Source organism: Chelonoidis abingdonii, chromosome 22 (assembly GCF_003597395.2).
Source record: "Chelonoidis abingdonii isolate Lonesome George chromosome 22, CheloAbing_2.0, whole genome shotgun sequence".
NCBI classification, from domain to species: domain Eukaryota; kingdom Metazoa; phylum Chordata; order Testudines; family Testudinidae; genus Chelonoidis; species Chelonoidis abingdonii.
The window spans coordinates 17,132,297-17,150,055 of record NC_133790.1 but is presented as its reverse complement, the minus strand read 5'-3'; the positions used below and the strand labels follow the sequence as shown (position 1 = coordinate 17,150,055).

The following is a 17,759-nucleotide window of genomic DNA, read 5'->3' as shown; positions in this document are numbered from 1 at the left end:
CAACATGGGCATAGATGGTGTTCCTAGCCTCTGTTTGCCAGAAGCTGGGAGTGGGTAACAGGGGATGAATCACTTCATGATTACCGCTTCTGTTCATTCCCTCTGAAGCACCTGGCACTGCCCACTGTTGTAACACAGAGCTAGATGGACCATTGATCTGATCCAGTATGGCCGTTATGGTGTTCTTAAGAGTAGTGTGATTCAGATCCAAATTGGGGTTTGGAAGAGCTTGGGGCTCAAGTGAGAGCAGGGATTGCAGTTTGAGTTTCCCCAAACTGCATGAGCTATTCTCACAAGTTTCCAGCTATCTGAGCCAGAAGAAGAATACACAGGGGCAGGCTCTGTTCCAAACTAAATAATTCATCTTTTTAACCTCTCTTCTGTACGTTCTATTTGCTTTGGACAAGAAGGTTTGATTGAGAAGTGACTGCAATTCCAAGCCAGCAGGGGATTCCCTCGTCACCAGCAGACAGTCACTCTTCCCAGCAGAGCCAAGGTCACAGACTTCTTATAATTGCACAGAGAAAAAATAATTGAGTCATTTTATCAAAAAAGCCCATGTGATCCAAAGCCAGCCAGCAGCTGAAGTTATCCACCAACACTATTAACATGGTCACGGAAGTCTGACTTCAACTTAAAGGGTGAGGGGCATTGTGCTTAAAACAAGGTGCACAGATCAACATGAGATGAATTTGCTTTTCAGGTGAAAATTCTAGAAGGCCCTTCGGAGACAATTATCCCACAGCTGAAGAAAAAGCATGAAGTGGACACACTGGATTTTGTCTTTCTCGACCATTGGAAAGATAGATACCTGCCAGACACCATCCTGCTGCTTGTGAGTTGGAATGATTTCAGCCCTAAAACCCCCATAGTGAATATTCAGAGTCTGTAAGATCTTCCCAGAACAGTTGGGAAGTGCGTGTTTTCTATAGCTATAGCAGGGCACTCACCAGAGATACATTTAACAACCAGCCAGCCATGTGATGAAAAGGGATGGAGCTTTGGGGCTTGATTCACAACAGTGCTGAGTGCCCTTGCCTCCCCTATTATTGCCAATGGGAACTAAGGATGCTCAGCACTTCCCAGGGATTGTTCAGCCACTTGCAGGATCTTCCTCTCTGGAAAGGGCTGAAGCTGAATACCCAATAAGAACCACCCACAGACACTGGGGCAGTACAGGTTTGGGTCTGAACATCATGACTTAAGTCTTTCCCTGTTAGATTAAGCCAGGATACCTGATCCAAATACCCTGGATTTTGGAGAAGTTCAGACTCCAGTCCCAGCATTAATTTCCTGATGGCAAACTCTGTTGTCAGGGTTTGTGTTCCAGGATGAAATTCAATCTTGATAGCACGTTTGTACCTTCTTTCTGTGAACATCTGGGGCATCCTTACCATCTGATTGGCTATAAAGCAGCCCTTAGCAGAGGGAAGACTACTCCTAGGACCATGCTAGGCTCTCATTCCAGGAAATGCCATTCAGCCTCTTTCCACCCACAGCTAGACGTGGGGACAGATTCTATTAGCAACAAAGGTAACAGTTAATGACACTTCAGTACAAAATTAGGAGGCTATAATAGCATTAGGAAATTATGGGTTGGCTTTAAACAGCCAGGTAATGACAAACAAGAGCAATTAAGGACCCCGGAATATTTCCAAACGTCAGCAAATAACCCAGTGATAATCATAGCCTCTGTGTTTATAAAAACAGCGCAAATGCACATATCACAGCTCAATAGCACCATTAGACCTGTGACTATTTCTAGAACTAAATGACTAATTGGATGGAAATGCCATTTTTCAGTTACATTCTCCACAAATATCTACCCACTCGCCCTTGTATGAGCCTCTCTTGCATTAAGACCATGGGAGCCTCTGCTGACTGCATCGCACTAGCCCCATTCTCCCTCTCTTGCATAACCCCAGTTCACCACCCCTGTCTGGAGAATACAAGCACTCTGTCTTAGACTCCCACTCTCTCCTCCCTACAAGCAACTTTTTAAAAAGTAGAGGGTTTCCTTGGGACTTCTTGTTAAAACCCACCATTGAATTTACACATCAGTAGCTGGGAGACAGTACATTTTTGTTCTGAAATTCCTTTGCCTCCCAAGAATGTTCATTTTAAAACTTGCTCTGTAACAGTTACTGAGCTCCCAGCTCTTTGGAGGGCTGGAGCACCAGTTCCAGCTCTGAACCTTAAAACGACAAAGCAAAAAACCAGCTAAAGCAAAGGATTGAGAATCATTTGGCTCCAGCTTCTTAGTCAACAGTTTGATGCAATTCCAAGCCAAAGAGTTTTGCTTATTCTCATGAACATGTATTCTCATGTATTCTACATTATTCTCATGTAACATCCCCAAGGGACTTTAGATGGACCGGCTGAAGGAAACACTTCGAATATTTCTCCAGCCTGGCATTTTGAACATAGTTTTTGACAAGCATTTCAGATTAGCCAAGTTGTGGTTTGAGTCCCAGACAGTTTCTCTTTCACCCAGGTCTAGAAAAGGTCCTTGATACAAAGAGCAGCTGGCAAACATCAGCAGAGTCACAAAGACACAGCAGCTAGTGCTGGAAATTACAGCTGGAGAAATGCCCTTTTCACTCAAGTTTCTGATCTGATTATTAGAAAGTACAGGCCAGAGGATATTGACATACCTCCCAAACTGCCTCTTCTCTTCAGATCGGTGAGCTAACCACTAGTGGCCTCTACAATACTCATGTGTGGGGCAAAAGCCATTCATGGAGCCTTAAAGATTCAACCCTCCCATAACTGCAAGGTGGGAACAAAGCTGATAAGCTGCAGGCTTTTATTTTGAAAATTGCTGGTGTATTCAGATAAGCAATGTCTCTTTGTCAAGGAAGATACAAAGAAGCAAATGATATGGTTGCAGCTTTACTTTTGTTAAATGTTGGATGTCCGGGTATACGGCAAGTTAATTATGCCTCTTGAATTCTTGGTACCTTGGCAGCCTGGCCCTCTTTGGGCACTAACTGTGTTCCACACCCTGTCGCGAAATAAAGCAGCCAAAGGTTGGATGGGATTGAGGAAGATTGAGCACAGGAAATCTCAGTCATAAATGCTGAGTTTTTCTAGTAGTGGGCCAGGGCCCCATTGAGACTTTGCTGCCCAGAATGCCATGCAGCCCCCGCTCTGGTGGCTTCACCAGCTTCTGCAAAATTTCAATATTGACCATTCGTTTTGATTTCAGATTAAGTCTCTCCATGTGTGAAGAAATCCTTCCAAATGTGAATTACAGAGATGTCTTCTTAACCCGGCAGAGACCGCCAGAAACAGTAATTTAGGCATGAGCTGTCACCATTCATTTGAATCTGAATCCTACTGCCATCACTTTCTTATCAGTATTATTAATTCTTTTACTGCTGATGATGTTAGCAGAAAGATCCAGCTTTTCAGGGTTACTTGCCGAACCTGTAGAGTGAGTCATGGCTATTTGTTCCTGATCAAACCCATGTTAGTACAGGAATTCACATTAGCATGAAATGTCACTAATATGAGAATGCATTGCACTACCACTTAGCAAACGTTAGCTCCTTCTAGATGAACAGATTCACCAAGCGCAAGTCTCTCTTCTTTCTAGGACCATGGCTTGCTGAGGAAGGGCTCTGTTATCCTGGCTGACAACGTCATTGTCCCTGGGGCTCCAGAGTTCATTAAGTATATCCGCAATAACAACAGGTTTGAATGTACCAACTATCCCTCGCACGTGGAATACATGAAAGTGAAGGACGCCATGGAAAAGGCCGTGTTTGTGGGATAAAGGGCGTCACTGGTATCTAACTGTTGTTTCAAGTGTTGTAAATGCAACTGTACAAGTTAACTCTGTCTGTGCTTTATGTTTAGCTTTCTGTAGTTTTGGGGCTGCAATTAAAGCAAGCTATAATGAAGAAGATGGATTTAGAGAAGAGGGAAACCAAGGACTAGCGAACATGTGCACAAGTAGGGTAGCCAGCCAAAGATTAGAGGGAGAGGCCTGTTTTTTTCCTCTTTTCAGATGGCTATCTGCATCCAAGAGGATATCCACTCCCTTAAGGTGATCTGCTTCTTGCCAAACAGCAAAACCAATCAGTTTACTCTGAGTTCAAACCCTACTAGCCAAGAGTGAAACAGCCTCTCAGCTTCGCTGTGATTTTCTGTGTCCTTAAGCCAAAACAGACTAATCGCTTCTAAGAGAGAGAAAGACACAGTTTTCAGGGAAGGAATATTTCAGCAGCTCTGATTTGGCTAAATAACTGGCAATGCACTGCAGTGAAGAATCCGTCAGTTACATCGTACACATTCCTTGCTAGCTACTAGTAAAAATTCCTTATGTTCTGTGCTGGAGAAACAAACCAAAACACAGTTTGACAGTAGGAGAGGCAGACAAGATAATTAATGTGATTGTGGGGGAGGGACCAGGAAGGCTACACGAAATAAATGGATAAAAATATACATTTGTGGGGTCCTTTAAACGGACAAGTAGCATTAAGGGAGCAGCTTCTTTATAATGAACTATCAAATGCACATAAACCGCCAAGACCTTGATTAATATGCTGTTTTCCAACCCTTTGCATTGTACCTAACCAATGTAAGCTCTTTGGAGACAGGATATGCTTCTTACTGTAGGGCAAGAGCTGCATAAATGTAAGGTGCTGGCTGATGATTTATAATAGGACACAACAGGCTGTGCTTTTCTGTCCGATTATTGTATGCCCTAGGTTGTGTTCACATTACAGTAAATAGTAAGGATTTATTATTAAGGTACAAGGCCAAACCCAAAGTGACTTTAGTCACCCAAATGGTGCAACAGTCCACTGGCAGGGCACTTCTCAACGTGTCCCATTGCTGTCACACAACTGGGTGAAATTCAAAATTTATAAATAAAAATGAAGGGGAAAAAAATGACCTGTGCAGTTACTGAGCATGTGACTCCATTTTATTCCATATGGACTCTGTCCAGCACTTCCGCTGTAGGTTTCAGCCAGGGAGCAGCTCTAGAAATAGACCCTGTATTCTAAAACCAGTAGATACGTACTCCCAATCCCCTTCCACTTTGGATTCTCACAGACATGTTATTTAGCCAGCTGCTTTTGCAGTTCGCCTCCCTGAAGTTTTATTAATTCTGGCTCAGGAGAGAATCACATCTCTAAGTCGGTGAAAATGAGATTGGCAAAGACTTTAAACAATAGAACTGAAAAGGAGAGCAAGTTATCCACAGTCGTAAGATCAAATTGAAAATGGACACAGTTAACTAGAGGAACCCAGTGAAAAGTGAGAAGCCACTCCTGTGCTAGGCCCCAGCCAATCCACAAGCCAGAAACTGCTCAGGTGACTCTCAGGACAGGTATATAAGCCTCACAGGAGGAACAGCAGCTCAGTCTGTGCAACATACTCTATGGCTTGGAACTCTCTCCTGCCTCACAGTGGCAACAGACTCCCCAAGCCTTAGCCTGCTCCAGCCATGCTCTAACTCTGGCCTCACTCCAAACCAGCTCTGGACTCCTGATTCTGGCTCTGAGCCTGGCCCTACTGCCATGGCTCTGATCATACCCCATCATGGTTTATGACACCCAGCCAGCTCGTGGATGCATTACTTTCCAAACAGGCACAATGAGGCAAAGCCACCATAATTTACCTTGATAAAGAAAATCTCTAATAGTCTCTCTCAACCTTAAACTCTACTGGATCAGATCCCTGGTCCATCCACTCCAGGATTGACTCTCCAGCAGTGGCCAATAACTGATGCCTCAGGAGGTGAAAATGTCATATAGTGCCCATAGCTAATAGTGCAGAGCTGTACTGTGCATGGGTGTGTGCGTCATCCCTTTCTGAGCCGCTAAAGGGCAGCCATCTCTCACCCTGAAATATAAATGTAAACAACGTATAAGTGCCCAGCTGTAGAGATCATTAGTGATCATGTGCGTAACTCACTGGTATGGTATCAGAGCCCTTCTGGTGATTTTAAACTGTTTGCAAAACACCTGGAGAATACAATTTACAAACCCATCTACATCGTGGGGTGAGTGGCCAGTGCCCACTGTTTTAAAGGTCATAACTTTGGCAGGTCTCTTCCATTTTTAGCCCATATATGCCTTTGATTGCAATTAAGTCTCCCTCTCACCACAGCAGGTTGCTGTGATTTATTGATACTGATGAAGCCCTACATACATCAGAGGTTGCATGCTCAGAAGCTCTGTATTGTGACGTTGTTGCATGTAAGAGTTCTGAAGCAAAAACGTGCTGTGAGATCATTTGCATGTCAAGAAAGGTTTAGGTGCAGCTTGCAATGCAGTCCTCTGCTGTACTTTGCAAAACAGAATCAGGGAAAAGTGTTCTCATTTTGTGGTTTTATGTAAGGAGAGTATCAAGAAAACAGGACGTGGCAGGGAGAAGTACAGAGAAGCAATTAGATTGGTGTAGATATTACACAGAGCGGATTCGCTTATGTGGCATGGCAGTTTTATTTGGGAAAGAGAGAATGTGAGCTCTGTATGCAGTCAGAGCCACAGCCACTTCTTTTAAGGTCAAAATTAAGTGTTTTTCTCCAAGTAGAATTACAGGGCCAGCATGGCTATGGAAGAGCTCAGTTCTGTTCCGGTTCATGCATCATCAGATTGCTAACCAAGTTCCATTGCAAGGACAAATTTTGCCCTCAGCCAGACCCATGTAACACTATTTATTACTGGTGACCAAGGGCGAAAAGGAAAGAACCTAGCTGAATTTGAATGACTGGCAAACAGAGCTGCTTTTCAGAGTAAAAGCACACTTTGGATTGTGGAAGCAGTGAAGGCTGTAAGCTCTCTGAATAGCCTCCTTTGTACAGGGATAGCTAGTGTCCTAAAGATCCCAGCATCGATTGAGAGTCGATGCAATATCATCCTATTGTAGTGGGTGTCAAAGACAACCCAAATATTCACAATCCTGTTCTCAATGGAACAGTAGATCAGAGTTTGAGTGTTTGACCAAAGACCCTCAGCTTGTAACGTGCCACTGATGGAAACTACCAATTAAATAAATTCCTCCAGCCAGTTCTCCCAACTCACCTTGCAAATGATCAATTCTAACTTAAGCAATCCTAATTGAGATAAATTAGCCCAATGGAAAATATTGGGAGGGCCTAGTGGTAGCGAGCTGTGCTATGTGAGAGACCAGGGTCAGTTCCTATGACAGTATCTCCTAACCCTCCCACCCCACCCCCCATTATGGGGGAGGGCCAACACACACAAAAACCGGCTTTTTAAACAGGTAAGATGACAGCTGAAAGATTGGGGGAGGCAAGGGGTCAACCAAATTTGCTAACATCCCTTTAATTTTTCATTTACTTATTGCGAGCTTGTACCACAGTGTGGCATTGCCAATGCTGTGCATTAGTTACAAACAAAGCTGTTACAGTAGGAAGCAAGAAAATACTGAACACCCACTGTGGTGACAGGAAGCTCAGTGGACATTTTGTTGAAATCAGAAACAGACCCGGGCTGTGATATTTCATGTCAATTGTTCCCACGTTAACCTTTCACATTAGGGACTCCGTTCTCCAGTTTGGCCAGAAGATGAGCTGAAAATGAAGCTACTCTGACAGCTGTAAAAGGTCAGCTGTAGAAACCACATATTTGTTTTAGCTCAGTATCTTACCTACAGCATCTACTATTCATTGCCACTTTAGTGCAGCCATAATGAACACAAAAGTCAGATTCTTTCCTGCAGCGGAATGTTGGCAATACCTACTAGGAGCCAGATTCTGAGGGTAAGAGCCACATTGCTTGTAAAATGAGATGTTCTGTCTGTGTGTACAAGACCAGCACATGATTTTGCAGAACAGCTTGGGATGCATTCTAGACATCTGAGATTTAAAGTAGAGAAGGTAAGTTGAAGATAAACGCCCCAGTACTGCTAACAAGCATCCACAGCTAAAGGTCTTTGGAACCTCAAAAGTGATAACCTATTAATGGTTTAATGAAGCTTGACCGGTAATATGATTTACTAATGTTTAATTACCAGGAAAAACCTCACCTCCTCTTGCTTGCCAGCTCACTGCAGGGCACTATTACTGATAGAGATTTTTGCTGGAGCTTTCCTATGCTTGATGAGTGCAGGTCAAGAAGCGTGACATTGTTTGCCACATCAATCTCTCTGTTGATCTGATCAACATTGATGAACCTGCCAGGGAGAGTCAGTCCTCGAAGGTATACCTCAGAGAAGAACTGTTGTGCAGAGGTTTGTTCTCTGCATTTTCCAACGTCACAAATATCCAACTCAGCCTATGACATACAGTTATATAAAAGTTGACAGAAGTTAAAGACTGATTAGGTCAAATAAAAAGATCTGCTGATACCACCCAAGGACTGTGTTAAGATCATGACTAAAACAAAAGATGAATGGAATCAGAAATTAACTAACCTAATTGGTGGACTGAATACAGAGGAGATGGCCTGTGCCACTCACCACCTCCTTTAGGGGATCCTTTAAAAAGGAGTCTTTGAGGGGGAATCAAAATTGTGGAAATTGGTGGACTGGAAGGATAGAACTTTATCACTGTGGCTGCCCCACCATCTCTTGGGATGCCAGGATCCACAACAACAGTTAGGCCTTCATTGTCCTGACCAATCCAGGACAGAGAGAGGGAACCAACATCACCACCACTTCTACCACTTTGGTTAAGTTCTGAATAGGACCTGAAATATGAGACTTGGGTGCCTACTGTCACCCCTCCTTCACGTGTTCTTGACCTTTCTCCACCTTATTTCTCTTTTCTAACTTTCTCAAATTTCCTTCTGTCTAGTAAGTGTCTGGCTTAGCCAAACATGACTGCATCTTTTACAACATTGCTGTAAGCTCATAACCAGATAGGCTGCTAAAAGCAATGCCCTACATCTCCCAATGCTTGTAGTGGTTTGCTAGGTCTTGTGGTTGGCTGATAAAAGGCATATGCTGTCCTGAGCTGCTTCAGGCAGGAAGCTGCAAGTGAGTCAGCACCAGAGGCAGAAACTGAATTTTCTACCTTGGTGGTTGTTTGCTGTCATTTTGTGTCCCCATTTTTCTTGTTTGATCTTGAAGCGAATGGGACTGGTCTTTATCAGCAGCTCCAGACCAGCTCAACTAACTTCTCTTTTAGATAACTGTTCTTTTTGGGGGAAAGACTGTCAAGTGGGGCAGGTTTGGGGGTTCCCTACAAAAACTTTTTGCTGCTGAAGGAAAAGGGAATGAGAAATATTGTAGAATACTTTACATTTGAAATGCTTTGACTGGTTTTCTCTTTCTCCTTACAAAATGTTTAATGGTGATGGTTGTCATGGGACTAAGCAGGTTGAGGTCTCTGTATTCAAAATCTTGAGCCATGTTTAACTCTTTTGTGTTGTACAGTGATAGGATCACGTTAACACCTTTGATTGCCTGGGCCCAGCTATTCCATCAAAATTAACACAACAGATCTGTCAGCAATTGGCCATGTCATGTAGTGGGAAGTTGTCTCCTCAGCTTCTGGGTGGATCTCCCTTCCACACAGCAGTAAAACTAAATGATCTAATATATCCTAAAAGCATGTAAAAAAGAGAAGTGCAAGAGAGGTTTCTCACATCTCACCCAAAGCTTGCATTTAGCTCCAGTCAATTCCTAGGATCTCTGATTTTTTTTTTTAAACCATACACACACACACACACACACACACTCTCTCTTACTTTACAGCCATGTGACGTGGTGTACTCAAATATTTTATCAGCAAGCGTGGGGAAAGGTCAGTGACCTCACAAATGGTAAAGCCATCAGTAAGATATGCTTGTCAATCTAAATGTGCAGTCCTTTGAAAAGACCCATGCAGATGTCTGTCCCCTCCCCCACAGAAACACCCTTATGTCTTAATAAAACCATGATCTATACTCCAAAGTCATTATATGGCTTTCTGCTACGCTGACATAAGCCATGGAATTACCGTTTCCAGCTGCAGTACATTAAAGCATATGCCAATCACTTTCATTACCAGAGGTTTTTTCGCAGCACACTGCTGGCCTGCACTAGGGTCCCACTACTCTGTGTCTTGGCTAAATTATGTTATATGGCAGAGAATATTTAGGACATCTGATGTAACAAATAACCAATGGCACACATGTTCTTTCCAGGCATGGTTTATTGAAAACACACCAAACTGTTATCCTACATACCTGGTCTCTAACAAGCATTCTATTTATCAGTGTTATGGAAAATTCCTATAATAATACATTCTGTTACGGTAACATTTGTTCTATGAAAGCATAATTCACCTTTTATTCCCCCCGTCTTACCCTTAAAATAAAATCATTCTAAGTGTTCCAATTTATAGTACAGTGTAAATACAATGCAAAACCCCACCAGTCTAAACTACAGTGATAATGTTGAGTAGTATTACAGAAAACACATTGGTGATTTTTTTTGTTTTGTTTATTTTCCTACCATGAAAATTTTAAGGCACATGATAGTTACAAACACATTAGCTACTAATTACCAGTAAGCTTCTTAGTCTAGTTATGTTTTTGTTTTGCTGAGCAATTATATCCTCAGTTGGATTGGCAGGTTTTGCAACATATGCTCTTTCCTCCTTGTCACTCATCCCACAATCTTGTTTCTGAACATTCTACCCCAATGTAAATTTAAGACAGGGAAAAAAAAGTTTATAATATGGCCCCTTAATGCACTAGACTAGTTACTGTACCAATAATCAGAGGAAAACCTTTCTGTGAAAGGAAAGGAAACATCAGGAGCAGAACAGTGAAGAGACTTTGCCAGAAACTATACCTCTATAAACACCTTTGAAAGTATGGGAGGGGGAGAGAGAGACACACACAGACACCCAACCCCAACAGCACAAAAGCATGGGCTGAAGCTATTAGCACATTATGGTTTTCAAAGAAAGAGTGAGGCCATGAGGAGTGTCACAGCAGGAAGTAATAAAATCAATCTCATTATTATGGTGCTTGGCCTCTGCTGTCTAGGGACTTATAATGCACCCATCCCCCTTGGTAATCAAGCCTAAACCATATAATAAGCTGCAGGTAAGTAATGAAATTGGGACACTTGCCATCCTAATGTTCTGGGAGCTGCACCCACGTGAAAAAGTGCTTTGTATATCACAAGCCTTTTATGTAGCAGGCCACGTGTCACCAATTCTCAGCAGTATTGGCAAGAGCTTATTGGACTGGTGGAACCACATTTGCAAACCATTGCTTCCCCCCTCTCTCTCTCTCTCTATCCTGGGCCAGTTCCAGGCCCCAAACCAGTCCCTTTCATGATGTTTTGGAGACAGTGCTGCTCTGAGAGCTGCAGGAGGAATTCCTAGGTGGTAAGGAAGGGTACGCTGGCTCTATACCATTCACTCCCCTCTCTGTAGGGGGCATTCCTGAGAACATAACTAGAGGTGGCCAGAGCACACCAAACTCCAGGAATCTACAGCCGGCAAACCCATCTGTGGGCCACCAGTCCAGCCATTAGTCTTTGGGCCCCTCCAAGTTATGTAGAGGGGCGAACTGGCACGTGGCCAGCTCCAGAATCAGGAGAGCAGAAACGTGGCTTAGCTTGGAGCCTCATATTTCCCCACCCCTCCCAGAATCCTGCATTGAGCACAGCCTAGCCCACCAGCAGTATCTGTAGGAACCTATTGACTTGGTACAGCTATTACTCCAATACACAGCAGCCAAACCTAGAGCCACAGGGGGCTCCTGAGTCATGGCAGCCCCAGCAAAGTTAGCGCTTGTTTTTTTCAGTGGTGACAACATAGTGCCATGGGCTGCGCTAGGGCTGCTTCCGGGGACAGAGCTCTGTGGGAGAACTTGAGTCCCTGAGGGAATCAAACTACCCCCATTTTATCACAGCCCTCTAGCTGAGGCAACAGCTGTTCCCTCCTCCTCCCAGGCAATAGGAAGCCTGCATCCATTGTCCAAAAACCCTGGTGTGTTTTTTCTAGCCCTTGCTCCTCTGTGGGCTTGATCTCTGGCTGTCATGGTGCAGGTGTCTGGAGCAAATGGCAGGAAGGAGGCTGCATACTTAATCCTGAGACCTGACTGAACTGAGACCTGGAGCTGTTTCACTTCAGGCTGATTTTCTCACACACACTATTGCTTTCCCGCCTCTGCATTTGAACCCTGCTAAAATGCCTAGTGCTTCCTTCATTCACATTCCTTATCTTCTCAAATGAAGCCCATACACAGTTGGGAAGCCACAGGTGGGTTGTAGCGGGGAGGGATTGGCAGGGGTGGGTAAGGACACACATCCTGAAAGGTCCCAGTAGGTTATCAGCTAGCTATAGAACATAAGAACGGCCATACTGGGTCAGACCAAAGGTCCATCCAGCCCAGTATCCTGTCCACCGACCGTGGCCAATGCCAGGTGCTCCAGAAGGCGTGAACCTAACAGGTAATGATCAAGTGGTCTCTCTCCTGCCATCCATCTCCACCCTCTGACAAACAGAGCCTAGCGACACCATTCCTTACCTATTCTGGCTAATAGCCATTAATGGACTTAACCTCCATGAATTTATCCAGTTCGCTTTTAAACCCTGTTATAGTCCTAGCCTTCACAACCTCCTCAGGCAAGGAGTTTCACAGGGTGACTGTGCACTGTGTGAAGAACTTCCTTTCATTTGTTTTAAACCTGCTGTCCATTAATTTCATTTGTTGGCCCCTAGTTCTTATATTATGGGGAAAAAAAATAGCTTTTCCTTATTCACTTTCTTCACACCACTCATGATTTTATATACCTCTATCATATCCCCCCTTAGTCTCCTCTTTTCCAAGCTGAAAAGTCCTAGCCTCTTTAATCTCTCCTCATATGGGACCTCATACAGTATAGCTACCATACAGCAGCCCTGCGCCAATACATTTCTGTAAGAGTCCCTCTCAAAGGTGAGCCCACCCTCTGCAACATGCTTTCCCTGCCACTTAATTAAATGTGATGCTAGGACTGATCAGCAGTGTCATTTTAAAGTAGAGAGTTTCCTGATTTGGTCTATGGCTGGTGGGAGGTGCTGCTAACACTGGAGGCCATTCTCACGTCTAAATCAGCCTTGGGATCCCTCTCTCTGCTCAATGTCCAGGGAAAGGCTTGCAGGAGAGGAGCAGAAGAAAAGCAGTGAAATGTACAAGATCAAATTCTTGTTATTGCTACATACTCTGAGTAAATCTTCATTGTGGTGAGTGTGGTCAGAGCCCCTCTGCTCCTGTTAACAGTCCTGATATTTTGCCTCTTGGTATAAACACCTCATACTATTAACTGGAGGGAGGTGGGGTGTCTTCTGTTCAGTAGCAAGAAGCCTTGCAAACAAAGCAGTCACAGAAAGACTAAGCAGGAAACAAGGAAAAAGAACAATCAGCCGCAAATGATTCCAAGCATCCAGTTCCATTCCTTCTAATGGGGTAGGATGGCTTCTGCTTAGAATATAAAACACGATCTTCTCAAACACCCCTGTGTTTTTGGTTCAGCCCATTATAAAAAGAGAGCCCATTTGCCCGATCTGGATTCTGATCATCCCTATACCATGGATGTTTAGATCTAGGTTTTTGTTGGGGTCTCTCTCTGGATAGGAGATCATTGAAGTTTATTGCCCCTGTCTCCTCTCCCTAGGGTGTTTCCTACAGCCTTCCCCGTTGGCATTCTCCCTCCTAACCTCTCCTTGGCTTTGGAATATTTGTAGAATAAGAACATCGCAAAGACTTAGCAGAAAAGCCTTGCAACATTTGGCGAGTTATTTGCAGTAATCTTTTGCTGAGACTCCTTTGGTAAATACAATACTCTGATAAAATTAACCAGGGACAGATTGATACCAGACCTTTCCTTATGCACTTCTAATAGGTTACAAAGAAGGTTCCATTGCTAATTGCTGAAGCAAGTTTTTTTTTTTTTTAAATCCTTTCATATACAAAAACACACAAGGTACAGAAACCAAAGCAGTATAAAACTCTTGTGTAACAGCCTAGCTAAAAGGGTCTCCACTTATTGGTAGAACAAGTATGAAAAGAGCACCATTGTTAGAATATACAGTAAAACTATGCATCTGATTTCACTCTCTATACTTTACATCTACATGAAGAAAGAACTCCCCGCCCATCAAAATCCAAATGGTCAGAGATGCATCTGTCTTTGCCTCCCTCAACCAGCTAAGCATATTTGACCTCACAGGACTCTCTCACAAGGGTAAACATAACCAATGACTGTAATCTTACTTTGCTCCCAGCAACATCACCTCTCTTAGGACCCAGACGTAACCCCTCTGTGCGTGAGTGAGATGGGAAGGGGGAGCAAAGTTAGTGTGTGTAGCCTGGGCATCAGTCTTTCCCTGAATCAACAGTCCTGCATACTACTTCACACGGTTTTGACAACGTATCCTCTGCACAACTATATGCATATATATATTTATTTATTTATATATATGTATCTGTCAAATTTTATTATACTCAAGAAGATACAAAGCTCTTGATGCTTGCTTTTTTTAGTTTTTTAATTTTGTACAAAAAATTAGACGTTTACTATTACAGTAATATTTTGTTTTTGTTGGGTTTTTTTTTTTCATTTTTAATGTACAAAGGAAATGGCAGGCACTGAAATCCCAAAATTAAGTCTGCTTGATTCAAAAATGTGCTTTCCAGTCACACTGTATTTAAGAACTTGTAGGCGTAAACATGGCAACCAAATGACAATGATAACTAAACAAAGTAAGTAAAAGGCATCCATCCAATGCTAGGAAAGAGATTTGATTCTTGTTTTCATCCTTCTCCCTCACTGGATCAAAACCCAAAGGAAATCAGTGATTTGCATTTAATACATAGCATCACCAGATAGCGTGTGTGTAAAATGTGACCGTGGGGGGCAAAAATTCACCCTTGTGCAGAGAGTCTGCCTATGGCCTACCAGGTGGCTCTGAGTAGACCCTCAGCAAGTGGCTGAATTTGACCCTTACTTAAGTGTGCAACCTCAAAAACCAAAACCAGGATGATGATTTCTTTAAAAAAATATATCAGTTCCCTTTGTAGCACTTTTCATCTGGCTCGATAGCCCAAAACACGGATGGATCCAACAGAAACTGAGTCTATCTGCAAAAATATAAGGGGTGGACCCATCTGAAGATTACAGTGTCTTCTAATGGGAACTCACTAATGAGGAAGCTACCATTCTTCCCCAATGTGTTAACAGCTATGAGAAATAAAATTATGTTAAAGATTAAAATAATCATTAACCCAACATCAACACTTGGGGGGTGGGGGAGGGAAGCAACTCCTTTACTGCAATCATCGTGAGCAACAAAAATTAAAAAGGGAGCCAACTCCATTTCTCAGCACAGATTTCTGAATTGGGACTGAAACCGTCAAACTGTTTACATATGTGGAAGTAAAACCAGAACCATTACAGAAGTCAAAAGGCAGAAGTATTGTACACCAGATTATAATGATAATATAACACAGTGTGATATCGCTTACTCTAATAGCAGATTATACAGCTCGCATCAACTTCGCTGTCTGCATTCCAGTCCGTTCAACCAGCGTAAATAGTTTCTCTCTCCTTTCATTAAAATCCAACAAACCCACTCAACATTCCTGCATTTCTTGTGAAAAAAACAAAAACAAATAAAAGCTCAAAACCAAAAAACCCAAACTCCCTAATATAAAAATCTTTTAAAAATTAAATTCACAGTTCAAAACAAAACCCAAAAAACAAATGAAAAGTGCTAGTTTCCTCAAGACTATACCTAAGAGATATTTCAAATATTCTGCAGTTCCTCTTTCACTTGCAAAGCTTCCTCTTTCCCACCACGTGACCTTCTCTTTTCATCCTTGGCACCACCCTCATGTAAGAGTCATCTAAGAACCTAACCGGTTAGATGTAAGCTTGGATTCTTTCTTCTTTGATGGGGGAGGGAGGTAAAGGGAGGTGGCTGTGTCTGGTGGGAATGTAATTGAGTTTTAAAAAGCAAATTGTCTTGCTGTAAGGCATGGTGCTCCGGGGTTGGCTGATGGCAGTTGTTTGTTTTCTCCCCACACCCTCCTAGAATCTGCAGACTGTTCACTGATGCAGCGCCCTCCGAATCTGAATGGCAGTGGTGATGAGATCCTCTGTGTTGGTTCAAATTGGTTTTTTCCCCTCAGTAAAAAAAAAGAAAAAAAAGAAAAAAAAGAAAAAAAGTAGTTGGATTCTAGCCCTGGAAAATAAAGCCATAGCTGATTAATATATGCAATAATGCACCTTTGTTGATCTCCAGCACACACAGTATGAGTTCAGGTAGCAGGACAGCGGCAAGTGTCCACCCCCCTCACCCATCCCAATGTCACAGTTCCTTTAAGGGAAGAAATTAGCAACAAAAACCAAACAACATCATCAAAAATTCACTCTAGGTTTAAAAACGGCCCCCTCACCCACCCTAAATGCCTTCTCCACTCCCAAGGATTGTGAACAAACGTGGGACACAGTGTCCTGTCAAAGCTTTAAATCTCAATCTTCTGGAGCAAGGACCACGACTTCCTACCGCACCTAGCACCATGGGGCTCCGATCTTGGTTGCAGTACTACCACAATACAAATAAACAAACAAACAAACAATCTATGGCAACAGCAGAGCCCCCAGGGGTTCACATGTGTAGTAGTTGGATGGGGCGAATTTTCAGGGCAGTGCCCAGGGGATTCAGCTGTGCGAACCCCATGAATTGTGTCTGACCTTGCTCCCCTTACTCTGCAGAGACTTCCAACTTGCTTTCAATGAGAATTTCTCTTAAGGAAAGATTTCAGGGTCAGGCCTCTGATTCCTAATGCACCAGACTGAAAGCCTTGTCCTAAGGTGGCACCAGGAAGTCCAGTGGCTTTTGTGCTCTGGCTTTTCACTTTTAGAGAGCTGGACTCAAATCTTCAATCAAGTGAGCAGGAATCTGCTGGTTACACCCCAATCCCCTGTGGGTCTGCATCACCCAGTTGGTGTTCTCTCATCCAGCACGACTCAGGACTGGAACAGTCAGAGCACTGCAGATAAAGAGTGAGGTGCAGAGCTGCAGTGGCAAAGGGTCTGCTGGTGCTACCACTGCTCACAGCCATATGCATTTAATGCTCCAACACATATTTAAAGAGAAATAAGAGCTTTTCTTTCCCCATCATTTTAAGGTCTTAGAAAAGTAACAAAGTGAATCTAAATTAGAGACCTCGGAAGGTTTCACATTTAAAGTTACTTGCCAAGAGTCGCCAGGAGAATGCAAAGAGTAGAGAAGCACAGCATCACCGAGGCTGTTTATGATCCAAAGTTACTCTGCCAGCTTCACGCGTGATTTTAAAAAACATTCTCCTGGAGGTCTCCAAAGCCCTGCAAATTCATCTCATACACCTCACCCCACCCCCCCAGGTCTCCAATGCTGTATTTCATCTGTTACCATCAGGAATTTGTGTGAAGACAGAGCAAGTCTTCCAGGTTTTCTCAGGAGAGGAATTTATCTTTGAAACCAGCACCCAGAGGGAGTCAGCAAAGCAGCCAATCAGAAATTTGAATTCTTTAAAATAGTGTTTCTTCTAGAAGTCAGCATAAAGCCAGGGAAAGGTGCCAGACTGACAGCCCCAAGGACTGAAGTCCACAGACCCATTTGTCTCCAACACAGCCACAGGACAGACAGGGGCAGTTCTGGCTCCCACAGCCTGTCAGTGATTTAAGACCAGAAGAGGGATGGTTAGGAGCCGAAGACTGAGTAGGTACTAGGAGAACTAGGGAGACAACATGGGTGAGGACATTTCTTTTATTGCACCAATGTCTGTTGGTGAGAGAGACAGCCTTTC

General features: G+C 43.3%; 2 protein-coding genes across 8 annotated transcripts in view; one reads left to right on the top strand and one right to left on the bottom strand.

Annotated features, from left to right (window-relative positions):
• COMT (catechol-O-methyltransferase) overlaps positions 1-10,300 on the top strand; it is a 38,318-nt gene extending 28,018 nt beyond the window's left edge. For all 7 annotated transcript variants that reach the window (XM_032771195.2, XM_032771197.2, XM_075059976.1 and 4 more), the window contains exons 4-5: positions 704-835; positions 3,599-10,300. In XM_032771195.2, coding sequence (XP_032627086.1) covers positions 704-835; positions 3,599-3,778 — 312 coding nt within the window. In that variant the 3' untranslated portion in view covers positions 3,779-10,300. The remainder of the gene's footprint in view (positions 1-703; positions 836-3,598) is intronic.
• A 3,174-nt stretch (positions 10,301-13,474) lies between these two features.
• Positions 13,475-17,759, bottom strand: part of ARVCF (ARVCF delta catenin family member) — a 449,379-nt gene continuing 445,094 nt past the window's right edge. The window contains exon 23 of the mRNA XM_075060041.1: positions 13,475-16,150. The gene's annotated coding sequence lies outside the window, so the exon portion shown is untranslated. The remainder of the gene's footprint in view (positions 16,151-17,759) is intronic.